The 22924-nt window shown below is 30.3% G+C and overlaps 1 protein-coding gene across 2 annotated transcripts; it reads right to left on the bottom strand.

Annotated features, from left to right (window-relative positions):
• On the bottom strand, positions 11924-15028 carry LOC105161095 (GATA transcription factor 8-like). Of its 2 annotated transcripts, none has more exons than XM_011078670.2 (4): positions 14621-15028; positions 14025-14089; positions 13352-13612; positions 11924-13062 (listed from the first exon to the last, which is right to left on the bottom strand). In XM_011078670.2, the coding sequence occupies exons 3-4, from the start codon at positions 13580-13582 to the stop codon at positions 12307-12309; spliced, it is 987 nt and encodes a 328-aa protein (XP_011076972.1). In that variant the 5' UTR covers positions 13583-13612; positions 14025-14089; positions 14621-15028; the 3' UTR covers positions 11924-12306. The 2 variants fall into 2 exon arrangements, with proteins under 2 accessions (XP_011076972.1, XP_011076974.1); XM_011078672.2 differs by lacking the exon at positions 14621-15028 and adding an exon at positions 14461-14600.

The raw sequence follows: 22924 nt of genomic DNA, 5'->3' as shown, positions 1-22924 counted from the left end.
TCACATAAAACCGTGCAATCGGGAAAAATCTTAAATAATCGGCCTCCATACAAGAAATATAATTTTTGCAATCCTAGCATCTTTTATGACATTCGATTATCTTATCTGTCTGATTTAACTGATTTAAATATCGGAGGATCATAATTGGGACCTAATTCAGTGTAGTTATGATGGTGATTGATTTTGTAGGCTCCCCAACTAAGAGATTCGCAGCACATTGTTTTTTCTGCAGTTAACAAATTCCTAAATTCACTCTGAAAGACCTTAGTCTAAGTTTTCGTTACAACAATATATATATTAAATAAAATAAAAAGTATAGTAATAAAAATAAAAAATTCAATCCGGTCGATTGTAGAATGTGCCTCTAAATTCTATTATTTTTTGCATTTTTTTTTGTGTCTTTATGGAGTTTTTAAGAGAATATATAGTATTTTTTTGTTGAATACTGAAGAAGAAATTGTAGTCCAAATTTGATTTTATTATTTGAGGTGTATCTTATTATCTTCTCAATAGAATATTCTTATTTTTATTTTTATTAATTCAGATTATCAAAATTAAATTAAGTTTTTATTTTAAATATTTAAATAATGTAATAAATTGTATATTATAAAAAAACTTATGTGTGTATGTTTATTTTATATATTTGACTGAATTGGACGGAAATTAGGTAAGATTTTCTCATTGTAATGTTTCTTTTTGCAGATCCCAAGCGCCAATTAAAGTCAAACATTAGACCGTTTATTTTTTATTTTTTTAATTTACAACAGACTTTTTGAAATTTGTGATATTTATAAATATTTTTTATTATTTAAAAAATTATAAATATTTTTTAAAATTAGTGGCCATCTAACAAATATTCCCTCCGTGACAACTTATTGTAAGAGGGTATTTGTTAGACGACCATTAAATCCAGTAAGATATTTATAATTTTTCAAATATCAGAAAAATATTTATAATTATCACAAATTTTAAGGGAGCTCGTTGAAATTTACTCTTTTGATTTTTTGTATAAAGTGATATTAAGTGCTCTGATTAAGTTAAATCAAGCTCTGAATCTTGTAATCAAAGGATGTTTGACTTAATTTATAAGCTTTTCAAAATATTTGGTAAGTTCTATAAAATTATTTGGTATTCTTTTTAAAGTACATATATAATATCAAAATAAAATATTTAATATTTTATAAGTTATTTAAATAAATTAAATAAAGCTTAATTTATTTTATTTTATAAGATTTTTAAAGCTTTTAATTTTCATAATAAGTTATAATCATGCTTCTTCAAAAACACAAAACAAAAAAAAAAAAGAAAAAAAGAAAAATGGTTTTGTCTCTTCATTTGCAATTCTTAGTCAACTCGGAATCTTATTGGCTATAGAGTATAGACCTCTAAAGTCTAAACAATCTATGTCTTGTCTCGTTCCCAATTCAAAAATTTGACCTAAAATAGCAAAATAAATTATAGGGTTAATTATTTTTAAACCCTTTTAGAAACATAAAATTATAATTTTTTCCCAAAAGAAAGGTTAAAATTGAACTTGCATCCTTTTGAAAACTTTTCATTATAACTGAACCTATTTCATTATAATTTTTAAGCGAAAATTATTGACGTTAACGGAAAAAAATATATGAACTTTCAATTTTACCAACATTCAGTGTTCCATATAAGATGCTCTAGTAATATTTTTATGCTTGTATGGGGTAAATGTGATATACATCAAATCGAAAGGGTCTACTTGTAATAAGATATTGTTTTCAAGTTATTGTCATTTGATAAAATTTAAGTAGTCGTTAATGAATGGAAGAAACTATTTATATTATTAATAATTTATATGGAATGCTGAATGAGATAAAAAATATTAGAAATTTATACATTTGTTTTGCCCCTATATAGGTCATGGGGGGTGTACTTGTAATTTTAACTACAATCTCATAGGTATATTTGTAATTTTTTAAAAGGGCAAGGTTGTTGTGTAATTGGACTTAAGCTAAGGGAGTATTGATATAATTTACCCGTATATTTATGTACGTATTATATAATTTTTTAGATATTACACCTCACATGTACTTGTTATGTATATAAAATACTTTTTAAATATACAATTATGTGCATTATATATAGTGGTAATGTGTACTGAGTCTAGTAGTATAGTACAAATCGAAGGGTTTTCTGAATACGATAAGATTGTCGAATGACTAACCTATAAAATAGAATTTGGCACTCCAATACATAAATTAGTAAAATATTTGAAAAAGAATAAGATTGGAACATTAAGTAAAAAGTGTATATATAACAATCTCAATAGTAAAAATGCGGAGAAATCGTATAGAAGATTATAAGAATCGCCAAAGCTATGAATAAATGTGCTAAAAATCATGTATGAGAGTGGAGAGTGAGTGGAAAACGAGCAGAAAGTTAGTCGAAAACTTGTTACCCCATTTAAATTTAGACCCTTATTTATAGGAGCAAAATGTTGAAAAGAGGGAGGAAATTAAGGGTGGTTAGGATAACACCCGATTTCTAGGGATGTCTTTATTATTGTGACAGGCTTTATATAGTTGTTTGTCATGTCCTATGGATCCTATCCCGGTGGAAATGGGATCTGCCGTATGAATAATGAAGGAGGCGAGAATCAAAGAAGTGATTACCTGTCATCTTTATTAGTAGGCTACAGTTGGCATGTTTATGCCTGCTGGCGTGCTTTGGTGGTAAGGTGTCATCCGATATGCAGAATATGGCTAATCTGTCCACTGAGTTGGATAGACCCTTGACTGAATGTAATTTGACTTAGACTGGTTGTTGTCTCACCATCAAGTCAATGGAACCTAGGTTGATTGGGCTGGTGGCCTCTTAGCCTGTTGGTCCGGGGAGTTTGGACCTGACTCTTTAGCCTAATTTAATTCGCACTTTGCCATTAGGCTTGAAAAATGGAATACCCTAGGTATCAAGTGAGTATGTAATGTGCTATTAAAATATAATATTTATAAATAAGAAAAAATCAATATATTGAAAGCGTTAGAATACAAATTCAACTTGTGTTCCGTTACCACACTACAAAAAAGAAAACGTTGGTACTATAAATGATCATCTCTTAAAAACTAATACAAATCAATATTATTCACCACATCAAATAAAACCAATGTAAAAAATTAAATTTTGACTACAATTAATCAATATTTGTCATGATTTTTATTCGGCCAAAACATTATTCCCATGTTTCTTGGCTATAGTCATTGTTTTAATGATTAATAGCCATTGAGTAGCCGTTGTAATTAGTATTCATCACAATTTTTTATTTTAATCATGATAATTAATCATAATAAAAAAGTCATATTTCTTTTAATATATATATATATATATATATATATAAAGATGGCTATGACTTTTTTATTATGATTAATTATCATGATTAAAATAAAAAATTGTGATGAATACTAATTACAACGGCTACGCACATTCACTCAATTATTACATAGTATTAAATATTTTATATATATATATATTATTATTATTACTGTTGGTATTTACTGTTTGTATTATTATTTTTTTTTTTAAATTGGGGAAAACATAACATGCTGAAATTAATAACATTACTTAATTCTTGCCTAATGTCGAATTAGAGAGTGTTCGGCTAAACTTATGTTGGACATCTTATTTGCCTATATATCTTATACGAGCTTATAAGATATCTAGATCTCATTTTAAAATATTAAGTTTTTAAAGTGTTTGAATAAAATCGACAAAATTATACTTTTAGTCATAAAGGATAGTCGGTCAATACTTTTAGTCTTCTACTTTATAAGATTCTCAAAATAGTCCGAAAATTTAAAAAAAAAAACTCAACACATTCAGTCCTATGCTTTACAGGAGTTTCAAAATGGTCCCAAACTTAAAAACCTCAATAGATTTTGTCCTCTGCTTTACGGAATTTATGGGACTGAATGAATCAAGTTTTTTCAACTTTGGGACCATTTTGAAAGTTTCATAAAGCATAGGGCTCCAACTTTGGGACCAGTTTGAAAATTCCGTAAAACAGAGAACTAAAAGTGTTGAACCCCTTATCCTATAGAACTAAACGAGTAATGACCCAAGAAGATTGCATGACTTATAAAATATTAGTAATAGTAATTTTGTAATTAATATGATCAAAAACTGAAGGAGTTCCATTAAAATTTTTATAAAATAAGTTGGGAACTCATGACCTTTTTCTTAAAGGAGATTATAAGTCTCTAATCTTTACCCAACGCTTTTTTATTTTCTATAAACTTTTTTAAGTACCTTCTAAGAAATTTTTAAGAGTTTATAAACTCACCCAAAAACCCTCTCGAGTGTGGTGCTTTGTATTGTCGAGCATATAAGCAAATGAAGTTGCATCTACGCTAATAGTTATAACTCTTAGCCTAACAGAGCAGGGATGGTTCTCACATACAGAGGGACTACACGCACTTTGTGCGCTGGCAATGTTCCCACAACTGACTTACTATCATGAAATATTGAAGTCTAACAACATGAAGATAAACACACAACACATATCAAGACATACGTTTAGCCCTACCAAATACCTAGACAGAGGCATCAACCCCACATCGTGGGTGTCGCAACATTCAATTCGGATCACTAAGCCACAACGATTGGTCATTCTGGACCCCACAGTTAATATTAGAGCAAGGTTTATAAAGTGGAATCTCCCAAACGGGTATTGGAGTAATTGGTGGCATTTATTGTAGATAATATTGATTCGACGGCGAGCGACACTAACTGAAAGCTAAATGTTTGATCCATACATTCATGAGAACACAACCACCTCATGCAGATCGTCGGCTTAATTAGTGCAGTACTTTGTGTTGCCAAATGTACAGGGAAATAGAAGTAAATAGATATGCAAACAGTTATAATTTTCAACTTATAGTAAGTATTTGATCCCACAATTATTATGATATGATAAATGATGTGTAACATAATTTGGAGTTAATTTTTCAATTAGGAAGTTTTATTGCATTTAAACTCATAGTTATCTTTTTTTTTTCCTTTTTTCAAATTTTAGAGAATATTGTAATGAATTTTAGACTTGTAGCGTAGGTAAGATTGGGTTGCGTAATTTACTATATATATATATATATAAATAAATATTTGGACAGTTCAAATGCTATTATGAACATTAGGACATTTTTTTGAAAAAAATAAAATAATAATATATACTATTCTACCAGATATTTTGCATATTGAATCTATAAAAAGGTATATTACATCAACAATATTTGAAATTAGGTCTGATTATATAAATACATTTAGTTTTATTTTTTTTTTGGTAAAATTATAAGTAAAATGTACTTATAATTATGACAACAATCTCAGGGTGTAAAATTTGTGTAATTAGACCTTTTTTTGGGAAGTGATTAGTGTAATTACCCTACAAAAATTTATATGAATTTAGATAAATATCTCAATGTATATACACATATCGAATGTGAGGATCAGAAAACATACGAAAAATAAAAGGATGAAGAAGCCCTTCAACTTTGAAGAAATTGCAAAACGGTATCCATGCATTACTCTTCGGATCGAATCGCCCTGAATGATATCATCTCTGAGTGGCACGGTATCCTTTAGATTGACGGAGCTCATATTATAAGGAGTGTTTGCAATAGTTTCTTGTACTGAACTGACCCTTTTTTTTTTTTTTTTTTACTAAACTGACCATTGTGAACTTTGACTTATAAATTTTCTTATTTTTTTAAACTTCTCTGAAATTTTTTAATGGACTAAGTGGATAATTTTTTTTTTCATATGTTTCAAAATTTTCCATCCACCTCATCCTATTTCTTACGAATTTTATTTTTTTAAAAATATTAAAAAAATATATAGTAAGAGCAAAGTTGACAATTTCAATTCCCAACCGAATGATTATATAGTTTTATTAAACATCAGGAGAGTATTAATAGTTTTTCAAACAATGAAGGGGTATTCGTAATTATGCTAAAACTGAGAGGACCTCGTTGTAATTAATTACCCTTTTCGGTGATAAACTAATTAACGCTTATTTTAAATGTTTGCAAATACCTCCGGATCACATTGATGAAACGTGTCAAAGTACCCCAACAATTCATCTACTATGTATGACTCATTAATTACCTATTCTACATTTCTTACTCGAATAATACGATCATACTAATTTAAATATTGAAGGGTTATTACCGAACCCTATATATCAGATATGTATCATAAATAGTTTGTGTAATACTATAATCTAAGTTTTTGGGACAAGAATGCAAAGCTGCACAAGTGAAAACAAACTGAGGAATCATTAGTGTATGTAGGGCAGAAGATAAGCCAAAAGCGACCGGCACTTAATTATCTTAATTGAGGGAACAAGTCTAATTAGTGCTAATGTTTGAGGTAGCAACACCAAGATTAATATTATAATGAGATAATTACACTCTTATCCTTTTAAATTTGGTATAATTGCACGTAAAATAAATCTTTTTATGACTAAATTACCCTCATACGTGTTGTCGTGTTACTGCATGTGGGGAGGTATATCTTCATTGTTATAACGGTAGTTTAGTCGGAAAAAAAATATTTGACTTGCAATAAGTCCGTAATAAGTTAACTGAAGGTAAATATATACTATTATTCAGTTTTTTTTTGTTAATATCAGCAAATTAAATGAAAGCTAAGGGTATTAAATATAATTTTTTAAATTACAAAGGATCTATATATAATTACAGCAAAAGTTAGAGGACAGGAGTCTAATTATCCGTATTATAATTCTCAATAATTAACATAATAAGTTAATTAGCCGGTCCGAGGTTGCCGTTTCATGTACAAGATTTGTAGTACTGATTCAACCCCTCTTGTGAGCAAAAACCAATGTTGTTTGTCTTTATGGTGTTACTCTTGTACTAGTTTTCTAGTGTGGGAATGGACAATATTAGCGGCATATACAGATGAATTTTGATTCAGATCAAGATTTTTTGTGACCTAAAGTCGATCTAAACGATGATCTGGTAACGATTCGAAATATGAATCTGAACGAGTATTTCAAGTTAGACTAATGATAGTTGGCATGCACACACAACTCGTTGGGCTAGTTGAGATGGTTCTCAATTAAACCCACCAGTTATTTAGTTAGCAGTTTAGGATTTGAGGTTATAAGTGGCCGCACTTATGTGATCTATCCCCAGAGTACGATCTCTTCAGTAATAAATATATACCTGTCGAAAATGGATTCTGCAAGTATTTATAAACCTTCATGTGTCGGAATCCGTATGGTCTACGTATCAATAAAGCAACCTTCGGATGAGTGCCAAATCAGGAGCTATCCAAGTGGGTTGTCGGGTGCGACCCGAAGAGATAAAAAAGGGACCCGAATCTTTAGAGTGTTTAGTATTTTCTCATTTCTCTGAGGGTATTTTGGTTCTTTTGTTGATTTAGTGTAATTTTTTCCTATTACATTGGACCTGATCGAATAAGTGTTCGTTTGATCTCGTGATTGAATATGTCAAATTTACGTATAGTACACAATTTGATTTTTGGTGTGGTTTGAGCAATTCTTTAGTAATCACTGTTTGGCAATATTATGTTAAAATCAGTTTTTGATTAAAAAAACAAAAAGTTATAATTTTTAGCTTCTAATTGCATTGCAATTCATCTAATTTTTCATTATGCCCATTAAATATTTGTTTTAATTCCTACATTAATCTTTAGAATGAGGTCAGTTTTAAAATTTAATTGTAATCTAATATTTGTATAATTAATTATGAAATTGTAAATTCAAACACCATAATCACTTATTTCTAAAATAATTATTTTAAAATTAATTATCCTATATCAATTATACAATTGTCAAACCAAACTAGGCCTAAACCCGAGTTGTTACAAAACTAAATCAAAACTACCCAAGTATTATGGGAAAAAAAGAATTGGTCTTTTAATTTTGTCCTCGATTAATTTTGATACATTAAGTATTACATTATTAATTTTTCAATCATTCAAGTTCATGCCACATCATCTATTTCAGCGCCCAAGTGAAAAATTCTGACGGGCACGTAGCAAATACCAGTGAAAACTGTGTAAAAAATTGAGCAAAAATTCTAAATTGGACCAAATTTACAAAATTGTCCCTTTAAACCGGCATGGGCTAGGAAAGGGCATGAAGTTCACTCCCCCTCGACTCAAACAGGGCTTTTTGGAGAACTAACGTCCTGATAGGCCCTGATAAAATATACATTGACCCAATTAATTAATCCAAAATAGAAAAAATAATTTTATATTTTATCTTGAATGAATCCATGAGAATAAATAACACCCAAATTACGTACAGGCTTATTCTGAATTTTATTGTCTTCAATATATGTAAAGGTCAATCTTTTTATAACCTTTAATTAAGAAATTAATTACTAATCAATTTATTTAAATTTGTAATTGGTACTTATTTCAAAATTAATAAAATAAAAGAAAATAGAGGTGAAAACATCAAGAAAGTGACATATTATCAACCAAGGGACGTTGACTGGGCAGCACGAAAACGGAAAGGGAAACACATCATCAATGTGGTTTACCAGACTCTCCTTGCATCATGCGTTTATCACATTTGGAGAGAACGAAATTTGAGACGATTTGAGGACACTAGGCGGCCACTCGTATGATTGTCACCGTCATAGTTGAAGATGTTAGACAATAAATTATTAGCAAAAACTTATCTTACTCGATTAGTTCATATGCATTATACAGACTATGGCGTATTCCTTGGTCTGTCAAGGGAGAAACCAATCCTTGAACACTGTTATTTTATACTTTTTTACCTTTTACTTAATAAATTTACATTTATCCAAAAGAAAAAAAATGAAAAAATACATTATTAGACACCAATAAAAGCATAAGACAACCCAACACTTGTGGGCTTCACATTTGTCTAAACACAAGCAAAATGCCTTTGTCTAAATCCTTACAAAAACCAACAACATTAGTTTTCCATCCCAACCAACTCATCATCATCATAATTGTTGTGACAAAGCATCAACACTTAAGAACATCTTGAAATGGATTGTTCCATACTACCAAACCTTTGCATATCAACCAACAAAGATGTACACTCTTTGTTTGTGGATGTTTTAGGCCTTGCTTCTAATAATCTAGACACTGATTTGAAAGTTGAACCACTGAATTATGATTCGATTCAGTAGTAGTGGAACCGGTTGTCGATCGAATGAATTTATACTGTACAATTGATTCAGTAATAAGGGTATTGACAAATTTGTTGCAAATAACGCTTTAGGTTATTTCTTGATTATTAAAAAAAATTGAATTTTTCTTACACTGTAAATGATCACAGCTTAAAAATCGTGGTAAATCAAAAATATTAACTACTGTTAAATTAAACCAAAGTAAAAATATAAATTTTTACCACGATTAATCAATATTCGTTATGGTTTTCAGTCATATATAGCCAAAATATTTGTCATGATTAATGTATTGGTTACACTTGCAGAAACAACAAATAATTTAAGGACATTTGCCGTAGTTTTATTATTATATTTTTTATTAAAAGATAATAATTATAATAATAAACCATTGAATAAATTTAATTTCTTGCAATTTTGCTATTTGATCTATTTCTGTCTATTTCATGCTCTGGGCCAAGAAAAGAAGGCCCATGAGGAATTGCTTATTGGGCTTTTAAGAGTCTTGAGGTGCAGTTTTCACTACACTTGTTTCTTTCTCTTAACAAAAGAATATGGCTCTGTTTGGTTTTATTTATTTTTTAGTGTAAATACTATTTTTTGTTCCTTAAGTTTTTATTTAAAATTATTTTAATGTTTCAAGTTATTTTTTAACTAGCATTTTTAAACTTTAGCCTTTGTCTCAATTTGGTGCCTCTCCCATTTTTCAATGAAAATGTGGCCGGATTCTGAATCTTTGGAGGGTAAAATGGTCAACAAGTTTAATTTTATCACTTTAGTCCCTTAAATTCATAAAATTATCAAATTAATTCTTTTTTCATGAAAATTTATTTTTTTTATATATTTTTTATGCTGATCTGTTGTAGTTATCTTATGTGAATATTAAAAACTTTGAACTCTTGTGAACATAATAATAATAATAATAATAATAATAATAATAATAATATATTGCTTAAATTAAAATAAACAGATTCTTTTTTTAGTAGTCAAACAACATCAAAATTATGAATAAATTTTATGAAAACATATCTAATATAAAAATATAATAAAAAAAACCTAAGTCAGTAATTTTCTATTCCAAGGGGTTAAAGATAAGTTTTAAAAAGTTAAATTTTAATAATATTTATTAAATATTTAGATTTTCGAACAAAAAGTTTGTAAATTATACTTTTTAATTAGATTTTTTTGATAGATTTCATATATAAAATGGGACTATATATTTAGAAAACCTCTTAAAATGAATTTCATGTATATTTGAAATTCACCAAATAATCCAATTAAAAGTACATTCCACCAACTTTTTTTTCAAAATTATAGCCGTTAATATTTAATAATATTGTTAAGATTTAATTTTATTAGACATATATTTAACAACTAATATTAAAAAACCAACTTAGACCTTTTATATTTAATTTAAATATTTAATTATACCATTCAACATATTTGATTTAAATATTGATTCAGTATATCAACAATTCAACTTAATAAATATGTTCAAACGAGATTAAAAAAACAACAAATTATTATAAAAATAGACATATATATTGGAGTTCATCATCAGCAGTCTGAGGAGTTACAACAGCAGCAAACTGTGCATTTAGAGAAGCAAGAACAGCAGCTTGAGGTTGAGGAAGAAGCGTTGGATTTCTGGATAAAGGCTGAAGTTTTATACCAAACACGTTTTTCTTGTATTGTTGATTAATTGCTTACATAGAATGCCGCGTCATTTATTCGCATTTCTATTGGGCCAAGTGGTTACACGTGTTGTTAGTCTGTTAGTTTGTTATTGGTTAGTTAGCCGACGTGTCATGTATATATATTATGTCAGCTTCGTCTTCTTCCTTGTAATAACAGAAATTGCAGGGATATTTTACAGAAAATGGAGAACAGTTTCTTCTCCCAATTGTCTTCTCTTCTATTTGTTGTTTTGACTTTGGATTTCAACAACTCACATTTATGAAACTCGAACTCACAACTTTTTTATTGTGAAACCTCAACTTTATCAATCAAGCAATGTTGTCTTTTATTACAAATTCTATCTTGACAGGACATGTATTTTCATTACAGTAAAAAATTCATAAATGAAGTATTAAAAATGTGGACAGTCTACGAATGAATGCAACAACCAAAAACAGGGCATGTTTTTCTATTACAGATTACTTCTAGGACTGACCTAACACTGTCAAATTCATAAATATTATCGAAAAATAAAGCAAATTACTCGATAGAGATGAACTCATGAAAACTCATTTGAGCACGATTCGATCAGTAACCAAACCAAACTCAAAACACATTTTTCCAAGTTCGATACTAGTTCAGTTAAATTTGAACGATAATGCACTCGACATGATTCAGCCTTATTACATGCCTATTCGAGCCACAACCGATGTTTTTGCAGACCATGTAGGTAGTTAATTGTGGTATGAAAAAACACAATCCGCATCAAACGGACGAAAATGCCTTATTGGAATCAGATTTGGTCCGATCAAACCAATCACAGAACAAGTGTTATGTAAATGCCATATATTTAGTTATTTTTTCTTCAACTATACACAAATTACACTCAAATGTATTGCACTTACTATATAATTGATTCACGTTCGACCGAACCCAATCTAAATTAAAATTTACCCAAAGGAAGTATACCTTATCATCTCAAACTAAGCTGTCCTGAAGCAGAACACAAACAGCCGAAACAGAAAAGACAGAGTTTGAAGAGCAGCAGCAAAGACTGGAGAAAGATGGAAAAGAAGAGGAACAAGACATAACTCCAATTCATTACCATCTGATTGGAGTCCCTACAACAAATATCAACTGCAAAAAGAATTCCCATGAGGGATCACTACAAGTGCTAAGATATAAAGACAGTACTGTCCTGACCAATACATAAAACTTTAAGGACCTAAAGCAAGATTTAAGACGAAGCCGACATCCTAATCTTCGTTTATCGTTAAACTTCCTAGACTCTCACTCCTTGTTCCGTCTCCCGACTAGCTAAATTACAGTCATCTAAACCTCCTTCCCCCCCACCCAATGCATCACTGTACAAAGAACCAAAGAACCAAGAAATGGAAAAGAACTAGCATAAGATTAAAGGAGATGACAAGGAACATTTTCTGCTTTCGTTTCATGAAGCATTGGGAACGAGCTCGGGTGCTGCAGCTTGAGTTATGGGTCCGACCTTGCTTCTCATCTCGATGACTTTCTTGTGGGAGTTTGAGTGTAAAGATGGGACAAAGGTCGGGCTGGCAGCTGGACGGTACTCAGGGAACAATCGGCCCGACTTGTAGCGAACGCCGCAGGCATTGCATAGGGTTTTTGGGCCCATCGGTCCAGCCCTCCATTGAGGTGTCTTGGTTATCTCGCAGTGCAAGCATTTCCGCACTGCAGCTTGGGCTGGAGGGTCGTTGCGCGTTGCTGTCGGATCGGCAGGCAAAGTTATTTTGATCTTCTTGTGCTTCTTCTGTTCTGTTTCAGCTGGTTTTGGAACCTTCTTCTTAGGGGGCGAGTCGGCGAAATTATCAGATTCAGAGGAAAATCCCAGAGCAAAAACTGGTTGTGGAGTTTCGGTCTCTATGGAAGACGACGAAGGGGAGATCAGTTGAATTGCCGTGCGAGGATTGAAAGTTGGTGGGCGAGGACGCTTGCTCCGTGCACGTTGGGTGCCGCGATGACTCGGGCTGAGAGGCATAGTCTTACCGCCAGAGCAAGAACTACTGCTGCTGCTGCTCTCCAACACGGAAACTGGACTCGAGGTTCGAAATGGGTTGCGCGATGACTCCACGTCGATGGACAAGTTCTCTTTTCCGATCGTCAACCCTCCGCCCGAAAACGAATCCTCGACAAAAGTCGAAAGCCATTCCAGTTGGACAATATCCTCATACTGAAACAAATGACCGAGGAATTAGGTGATAGCTCATAGACAAAATTGTACATTATAAGTAAAACTAACTGCAGACAACAGATTCAGCAAAACTGGAAGGAAAAGAATTCCTCTGTTTGGCTGTTAACCTCACATGTATAAATGAATTCATCATATAAGACAACTTGCACTGGTTTAAGGATTATGTGGACCAAGTTGTAATGAAATTTGAATTTTGAACAAATTCCAAATTTGCCACCACCACATCAAAAAAGTCTTCTCTATCATTCTCAAAACTGTCAATGCTCACCGGAACAGAGAGCTCGGCAGAAAGGTCGGAGGCGCAGTCGACATGGCTGCCGGAGAAAAAAGGGTCAGCATCCGGCAAGGCATCGTTCCACATGTTCGTAAAATCCTCGCAATCGCCCGAGCTAATTAAGTTACCATCACCACAATCATTGTCAGGTGGAAACTCAATCAAGTCATCCATCTGGTCGAAGAAGCTTCCGCAGTCAATTTCATCCACGAAATTTGACTCCATCTCTTCTCCACTATGTTTTCAAAAACTTTCCTGAAAGGAAAACCAACAAACACAATGTCAAAACTGAAATTTGGAAAACCACATGAAGACACAAGAACTATGTGGGACTTCATGAATTTTCCAGGGGGGTTTGTGGGGGGAGGGGGGGGGGGGTTTTTTGGTTTGGTGATGACAATGCTTGCCAGCTTAGAAGGAGCTGGGGTCAAGCGGCGCATCTTAGAATAAAAGGCTGAAAATCTGAGTGTAAAGCAATTTTGGATGCTTGCTGACAAGAACCTAAAATCTTGACATAATTCACTGAGATTCTTAAATCTTTGTAATAACACAATAATCTTTAACAAGAAAAGTTACAGCAAATGTGAACACAGGGCTCATGTTAGACTCCATCGACACAAGAATTTATCATGCTTCAACCCCAAAACCAAAGAGGCTTTGCACAAACCTTGAAATTTTTGTGGCTGAAAGGCAAAGATTGCAAAGTGTTTGGAGCTCAGGGCACTGATGTTCCTGCAATTATAGGAAGGAAATGATAAGTAACAAAAGCACAGAGAAGGGCACAAGGGAAAATTTAATAAAGTAATAGTATTTATCAAGAATGGTAAAATTGCAGAAACCCAAGCAAATAATCAACAAAACAACACATTTTCAAGAAAAGTAACACAAAGAAGGCAAAAATGTAAACTAAAGATCACATCTTTGGGGCCTGAAACTGCAAAGACATCAAATGTTATACTTCTTCCAAGAACAATGAACATAAAGACTCAAACTTTCTCATCTTTTTCTTCAGCAAGAACGGAAAATACATGCAATGGCTGAAATTGCTGAACAAAATCCAAAATTCTTTGGGTAAAACAAAGGGGAAAAGATTGGCCCTTTACCTTCAATTGGCAACACAGAACTTCACATGTTAACAGGAAAAAAGGGATGTTAAAATTTGAAGTAGTTTGAATACACACACCAAACGTGTGAGCAAGCAAGAAAACTTTGAAGGAAAAACAGGTAGTGAGAGCAACAGTAAAGAAAAATGCAGAGCCAAACCTGTGATTAAAGAGCTTCCCCACCCAAAGAAAGAAATCCCACAATAATTCAATCAAGAAATTGGCAGAAATCTCTCTTACACTGGGCACAACTCCCAAGGCAGACAAAAGCCCAGTCTGATGAAACAGAGAAAGAGAGAAAGAACTCTGCAATGAGAAAAAGCCTCAGACAAGCGAAAAGGGACAACAACCACTATACTATACTATACTATCCCACTGTTCACTCAAACTGAATTATGTGTATGTATATATGTATCTATATGTGTGTGTTTTTCTTCTAAATCACTCCACCTCTAGAGAGAGAGAGAGAGAGAGAGAGAAGGGGGTTGAAATTGAAATCAAGAAATGGGGGAGTTTGAGTGAATATGAAGAAGAGAAAAGTGGGGCGGGGGGGGCGAAAAACGAAAAGGAAATACGGTAGGTGGAATTTCTTGCTTCATTGCAAGCTGTCTTTTACACTCACTCTTCACTGTCGTGATGTTTAAGTCTTTTCTTTTTTTCCCCCCCCCCCACCCCACAGAAACGAGGGGTCCCACACGATTTCCACCGCTCTCTTCATCCCCATTCCCATGTTGGAACCATTTTGGTTTCTTTTCTCAGGGTTTTCGTTTTTGGTATACGCGTATACACACATGTACGCTGCATGGATGTGTAAATGCGTAGGTGTACACGGGTGTGGTCATGCTATACGCGTATTCCTGTGGAGAGGGTTTAAATGAATATTGTCTACAATTGGTATGCACCCCACGAATCCCGACCAGAATTCATGACTGCTGTGTAAATGTAAATTTTTTTTATTCCAATCAAGTCCAAGTTATATTTAGATATTAATAAGTAAGTGTAATATAAAGAAATAATATTTTTCGTTAGGATCTTTCTGCATTTAATTTCTATTAATTGTGGGAGTTAGTTCTAATCCTGTAATTTTAAAAAAATAATATTTTTTACTTTTTAACATTTTTCTATTAGATATTTTAACGAGAAACGCGTGATTGATAGAATTTTTATATTTTTTGTCTGTTAAATATCTCACGGACATGTGTCTTGAGATCAAAAGTGTTAATTTTTTAAAGTTATGGAACAAAAAATGAAAGGACCCTAATTTACTAGATGTAAAAATGCTATTTTTTCTATAATATATTTGTCATATGATTGGTGTATAATTTAGACAAATTACCTAATTACATGACAAGTATATCATATTTACTTGTGGTTAGTTCGATTTGTCCAAATTAACCTAAATTTGAATAACAATTTTCGCTAGAGATAATATAATTTTTATATCTGTATTTAGAGGAATAATATCAATATTAGAAAACATATTAAAGATTTAATTACCATGTAAAACTAATGGGTTTTTTTTATATATGATATTTAAGAATTTAATAAATCCAGGAAAAAGAAGAAATTACTTAAGAAATTAACTAGAGATTCAATTTATTAAAAAAAAAAAAAAAAACAAGAATGGCATTGATGACTGTAGTGATGTTTGCAATAACTTTTATTTTTTGTGGTAGAAATAAACTGTAAAAAAAATAATAACTTAAACAGTAGTTGAAGTTGAAATATTTGGAAAAAATAATTTAATTTTATAATTTTACTAATAAGTTGCAGAAATTATTAAAAAATTAATTATAACTTTTGATTTAAGACAACTCAATTTAAATAGTTTAAGAAACAAAAACTATTAAACAAAAATACTAATTTCAGTCATAGGTTGATAAGTATTTATTTTCAATATTAGCATTTTCAATATACCCCACAAAAATATGCAATATCCAAACTCAATATTTTCTTCTATGATGTTATAAGTTTACAGTGTAATATTTTGGAAGCTTGTCCAAAAGTTGGTACGTGGTGATAAATAAATTACAATAACTCATTTTGATATATTGAGCAATATTTATTTCAATCAATATATCAATATGACTAACAACGATCAAGAAAGTATAATAACACATATAAAGTGAGATAAATACCTCCACATGTAAAACTCAAACCCACGATTGGAACTTGTTCATGGGACCTCAACTTTAATTTTAACCTCTAAATTAAGATATCATTCGTAATGATATATATATACATATATATATTTACCAAAATAATAGACATAGCATGTGAAACTTTATATAGCTAGGCACTAAATAATTATTATTAATCACAATTAATAAAAATAATGCAAAAACTTAGATTATTTCCCATGAAAACTATTATTGTCATGGCTATGGGCAGTAGCAAATGTTTTTGTCATGACAAATATTTTAGTCACACTCGCAAAAATCGCAATCAACAATCATTATGTGACCATAGTTAATAACTATTTGTTATAATTAATTATTTTTAATCATGACAATTAATCATAACGATATATTAAGTTTCTTGTAGTGTAGGCAAAAAGTAGCTGTAGCATCACAAGTCCAACAATTGCTTCTTTTCTGGAGAAAAAAAAAAAAAAAGATATTTTCTTCTGTAATTAATAGCATGTAGCAAGAAGTACATGACAATTTTATTATTAATTACCCTTTTTAATAATTTGCATTATTGATTATGGCAATTAATTACTATCATTAATTATTCACTCCTTAATAATAATAATTATAATTAGCATTGTGGCTATGCAATATAATTTGCTGCTAGATATAATAATTTCATGGAAATGTACGTATTAATTTGTTAACTTTTTTTTTAAGAATTGTTTGAAGGATAATACTTTGTTTATATACGACGTTATATATGAATTTCATATTATAGAGGTTTCATTTGTTTACGAAATATTAACACTATGTGTAATTTCATTTTTAACTTGTTTTGATGTGTTCTGTGGAGATAGAGAGAGAAGAACAAAGATAAATAAGTATGCGTTAGAGATAGTGTGTATGTTTGGATCTATTTTTGAAGATAATATAAAATAAGTATGCTATGTTTGATGTTGTTTAGTGGGAGACAAAAACTACTGTTCATTATCAAATCATGTCTCTTTTATATATATTTGTATATATGTATGAGTATGTATATAATTTTTTGAGTTGTAGGACCTATAATTAGTGTAGACTTATTCTTACAAAAAACAAATGAGGCACTGTTTCAAAACATCTCAAAACACCATCAAAATTTTCAAAACAAATTAAGATAAATATTTATCATGTTTTGAGATGGAGATAAAATGAAACCAAACACTATGTAAGTCTTCTTCATCGTTTCTATATGTTATATATATCTACATAGTGTTCCGTGTTTTATGATATATAATTAAAGGTAATAATTAAAATAAATAAATAAACTTTTTATTCGGACAATATTTATAATAATATTATAATGTACGTAATATGAGAAAAATTATAGCTAGTGTTGTCAAATGTTGACAATATTGTAAGAGAAATAACAATATTATTTATAAGATTTATGTAATCATATTTTCATGGTAATTAAGTATGTGTGGGCACTTGTATAATTCTAATTGCCAATAGTATCGCTTTTGATTATTATTATTACAAAAGATCATCTTATTTTTCAAGTAATTACATAAAATTTTCATATCAAAAAAACGAGGGTAGTTCGTATAATATTATTAATGTTTCTGAAAAATATATATGTAATTTTACAAAAAACAAGGGTGGTATGTGGATCGATATAATATTGATGTTGTGGATGTATATGTAATTTTTTAAAAAGCAAGGTATTTGTATAAATAAATCATGGATCAATAGGTATAGATGTAATTATCTCGTTTTTTTATAGAGGTTACATGCGACTAATTATATATATCATATTTGAAAGTTTATGCATTAAAATCGCAGCGAAAGTCGAGAATTCATAAAGTTTCATAAAAAATGCAGAAAAATTAACCTTAGAAATTCAAACAATAAAAGTAATAATTACGACAATAATTATTAATCGAACCGACTTCCGCAGAGTTACGATTAATTACTATTCACTATAATATATAATATTTCTTCTAATGTGTTATAATCGACTATGATATATTTAACCAACAATATCGTTAAAAAAATCTGGTCTCTTATAATATCGAGATAAAAAAATTACGAAAATGAAGAACTTGCCATCGAAAAAATAAAATATGAAAAATAAAAAATAAAAAAAGAAAAAAGCACCAACTACATGTAAATATTTTAGAGTAATTAGGTGGGGTTGTGGAGACTTTATTTTTATGACTTACTTAAGATGCACTCTATCACTTCTTTATATAAGACTTCTCTTTTCTAAACGAGTGAGATTTTGAATGTCAAGTGTGTGTGTGTGTGTTATGATGATTCAAGAAACCAATGTGTTCTTTTTATAATTATTAATTAATCTTTCTTTCTTCTTATTTATTTATTTATTCATCGTATGTTACTTAAAAATGGGGTCTAATTATGTAAATATGTACCGCAGAACGATTCTGCAATAAAATACGAATTATATATATCTTTATAAATTAAAAATTAAATTGAAATAAATTCAATTTACGACTAATTCAATTAAGAGCCACCATATGGTTTTTTCTGTTAGGGATTAAAATAAATTAACTAATGATAATATTAATAGTGTTCCCCTTTAGGTGTTTCTTTCGACATGCCAAGGGATACGCCATAGTCGACAATTAAGAATTAATGTTGCAAACAGCTTAAATATAGATATATATATATATATATAGAGAGAGAGAGAGAGAGTAAAAATGGGATATGGTTGTTGTAAACAATAATCACATAATTATGGTATCAATTAAGACTTCACTTCAAAGAAATGAAGCACTCATATGTATGTATGTAGCTACAACACTTGATGATAATAAGCATATGTTTAATTAATAAAACATATATACCTTATTAGAAAAAATGCATACAATCCCTCTATAACATTGTAAATGAGCAAATTACCTCTTATAAAAAAAAATAGTAATTTACTCGCCTGAATTTTTTTTTTTTTTTTTTTATTAATGCAACAATTTACCGCATGTGCTTTTTAAAATAAAGCAAGGGGCGGGGGGATATATTGTGATTTTTTTCTATAAAGGGGTAATTGCTCATTTGCAATATCATATGAGGTAAATTATATTAAATTATATTAAACCCCTACCTTATCTGTCCCAATTTTGTAACTTTTATATTCTTTTTTTAGATATTCTAAAAAAAAAGATTTGGTTCTTAATATATAGAAATTTTTTCCCCATAAATACATATATATTTTGAATATTTATGGGTATATGTTAGTGTTAGAACTTCACTTTTGCAAAAAATACTCCTAATTTAAACTCAACATATACAATTGTAGGAATATTTCTCAAGACAAATACGCATTTACCCTTATTCTATATAGGGTTAATTATTTTAGACCCTTTTAAAAATATAAAATTATATTTTTTTCAAAAAAAGTTTTAAAATAAACTTACTTCTCCTCTAAAAGTTTATTGTTTATACCTGATCCTCTTTCATTAAGGGTTTGGACGAAAAATACTGGCGTTAGCAAAATAATTACATAAATTTTTAATTTTACCCCTTATTTAACATTCATGAGTAATAATTTTGTATTTATAAAGAAAAAAAATTTAATGATTTTAACCTCACTCTATATATATATATATATTATATTTATCCCTTTATAAGTACAAAATTTATATGGGAATATTAATTTATATGGCAAAAATAAAATTTTTATATAATTGTTTTTACTAACGTCAACATTTTTCATCTAAATCCTAACAGAATGGGTCATGTGTAAATGCAAATTTTTTAAAAAGGGTGTAAATATAATTCAAAATTTCTTTTTAAGAAAATATAATTTCATATTTTTAGGGGCATTTAAAAGCAATTAACCCTTTTCTTTGACAGCTTGTCATCGATATCTTTGTTTTCAGTGGGCAGAAGGAGGGTAATTTTCTTGGACTGATTTGTGTTATTTATATCTCTAAACCCTAACCCTAATTCATTTATCCTGAATGCTCGTTTTTTTCGCTGATTCTCTCTGGTTTCTTCTCTATCTCCTTCCTCGGTTTCTCTCAACTATGGTCTTTTTCACTATCGGTTTTTCGTCTCTCACTCTCCTCGAATTCTTCTCCGATAATCAATGTTCCTGTCTCTGATCTCTAAATCTTACCTCTATAAATACCTCAAGAGGTTTTTAGATGAAGATAACCCTGACTAAGAAATCTCCCTCTTCTTCTTTAGCTTCGATTGAGAAGGTTCTTTGTGAACCTGGTTGTTCCTAAGTGGAATTCTGGTGTGATATTGTGAGTGGTACTTTGTGGAATGGTTTCTTGGTGGTTTCTGTGTTTGGGTCTATGTGACTAAAGCCTTAGTGGTTGTTTGAGTGGCTGAGTCTTGATGGCTGATTTTGGAACAAAAGCAACCGGTGTTGTGGCTGTCGGCTTGTGTAACTATGGGCTATCCTACCGGATCTAACTTCATACACCAAATTATCTTATTATGTTATTATTCTTTCTTTTATTACTGACTTTATAAATACTTGGTCTATATATTTTGTGTTGTTTATTCTGTAACATTAATTGTATTAAGGGGTTTAGTAACCCACTAATTTTTCTCTAATAATTGAGTTAGGGCTTGTTTATTTGGGAATAGATTCCCAACAAATAAGTCAATCAAGAGTAAATATGCATTTTTATCCTCTCTTTTTTTTTAATATCAATAAATTCGTTGAATTTTGACTAACGAAAGCATTTATTTGTTAGATAAAATCAAAGTTAAAGGGTACTAGATGTAATTTTTTAAACCACAATAAGTCTACATATAATTACATCAAATTTTAAAGAAGGAGAGTCTAATTATCCATTAATTATTGGATTTACTGCAATTTATCTCCTTGTGATATTGCTAATGAGCATTTGCCCTATATGAAAAAATAATAGCATTTTAACCCCCTGAGGAAGGTGAATTGCTGTATTTTTAAAAATAGTGGAAGGTAAATGACTATTTTTTTTTATAAGAAGATAATTTGCTCATTTATAATATCAAAAAGAGATTGCTTGTATGTTCCCCTTAATTATTAGGTCATATCACATATTTGTGCATTATACTTATTATTGAGGATTCATATTGTTATGTTTACTACACAACATGACATGCTTAAACATGTTTGAACCATAAGATTTGATCATATTTATTAATATATCATCATTATTTCCTTCATCAACATCTTGCTTTGAGTATCAAAATGCAATGATTGGGGTTTGACTTGCACTGATGAAAAAAAATAGATTATTTCCTACATTATTAATAATTGCAACTTAAAAATTAAAATAAATTAATATTGTCGACCACAGTAAAACGAGATTAAATACGAATAATGATTAATCAATATTTACAGTGATTTTTGCTTTATATAATTAATACAATATATTTACTTGTTAGTATAATTAGCAACTGAAAATACTTGCTAATGAGTTTAGCAATGCACTATTTAGAATGTATATTAAATAATGTAGATTAGCAACGGTAACATTTACTTGCTAATCAGTTCGATGCTGATTTTAGCATCAAATTTTTTTATAGCGATTGAGTCATTTTCTTGTAGTGATATATGGATAATCATTATGATTAATAACTATGGTTAAAAGTAAATAATTGTGTCGAATACTAATTGACCACAGTTGGCGTGTTCAACGGCTATTAGTTGTTGTTTCTGCAAATGAGGTCAAAATATTAGCTATATCTAAAAATTGTTGCAAATATTTATGTTATACATAAAATCGTGGCAAATATTTATTAACTGTGGTCAAAATCTTAAATTTGAAAACCTATACAAAATGAAAAATACATACTTTTCACTAAAAACTGAAAATGTAAACATAAAGAAACGGGCTTTTCGCGTTGATTTTATTTTACTATGATAAATAGTATTGATATGTACTAATTTTTACTATATGATGATTATAATATAGGAAATAATTTATTTTTTTACGACGTATATAGTCATTGGACAGCTACGGATATTAGTATTGACCACAATTTTTATGTGATTTATTTATTTTTTATAACTTTTCCAATGCTACTACAAAAAAATATTGAATTATATAGTTATGAATTTACGATTGTACCCTTTTCGGATGGTGTAAGTTGGAGTGACACCCCGCACTCTGCTTCTAACTACACAGGCATCCCCATCCCCATGTTAGGCGGCCCCACGTCTTTAGGTGGGTCCCCCGGAATGCACGTTGCGGCGTCGTCGGTAGGATCTCCACCGCTCACAATCCACGTGTCGAGATCTGAATCAGGTGAGTGGTGGAGCCGACACGGAGGGCAGGATCAGCTGTGTACTTCCTGCTCAGGCAGACAGGAGTCACGTGACCCTG

Source organism: Sesamum indicum, linkage group LG4 (genome assembly GCF_000512975.1).
Source record: "Sesamum indicum cultivar Zhongzhi No. 13 linkage group LG4, S_indicum_v1.0, whole genome shotgun sequence".
Taxonomy (NCBI): Eukaryota; Viridiplantae; Streptophyta; class Magnoliopsida; order Lamiales; family Pedaliaceae; genus Sesamum; species Sesamum indicum.
Note: the sequence above shows the minus strand (reverse complement) of the source record. Positions and strands in the feature narration are given on the sequence as shown.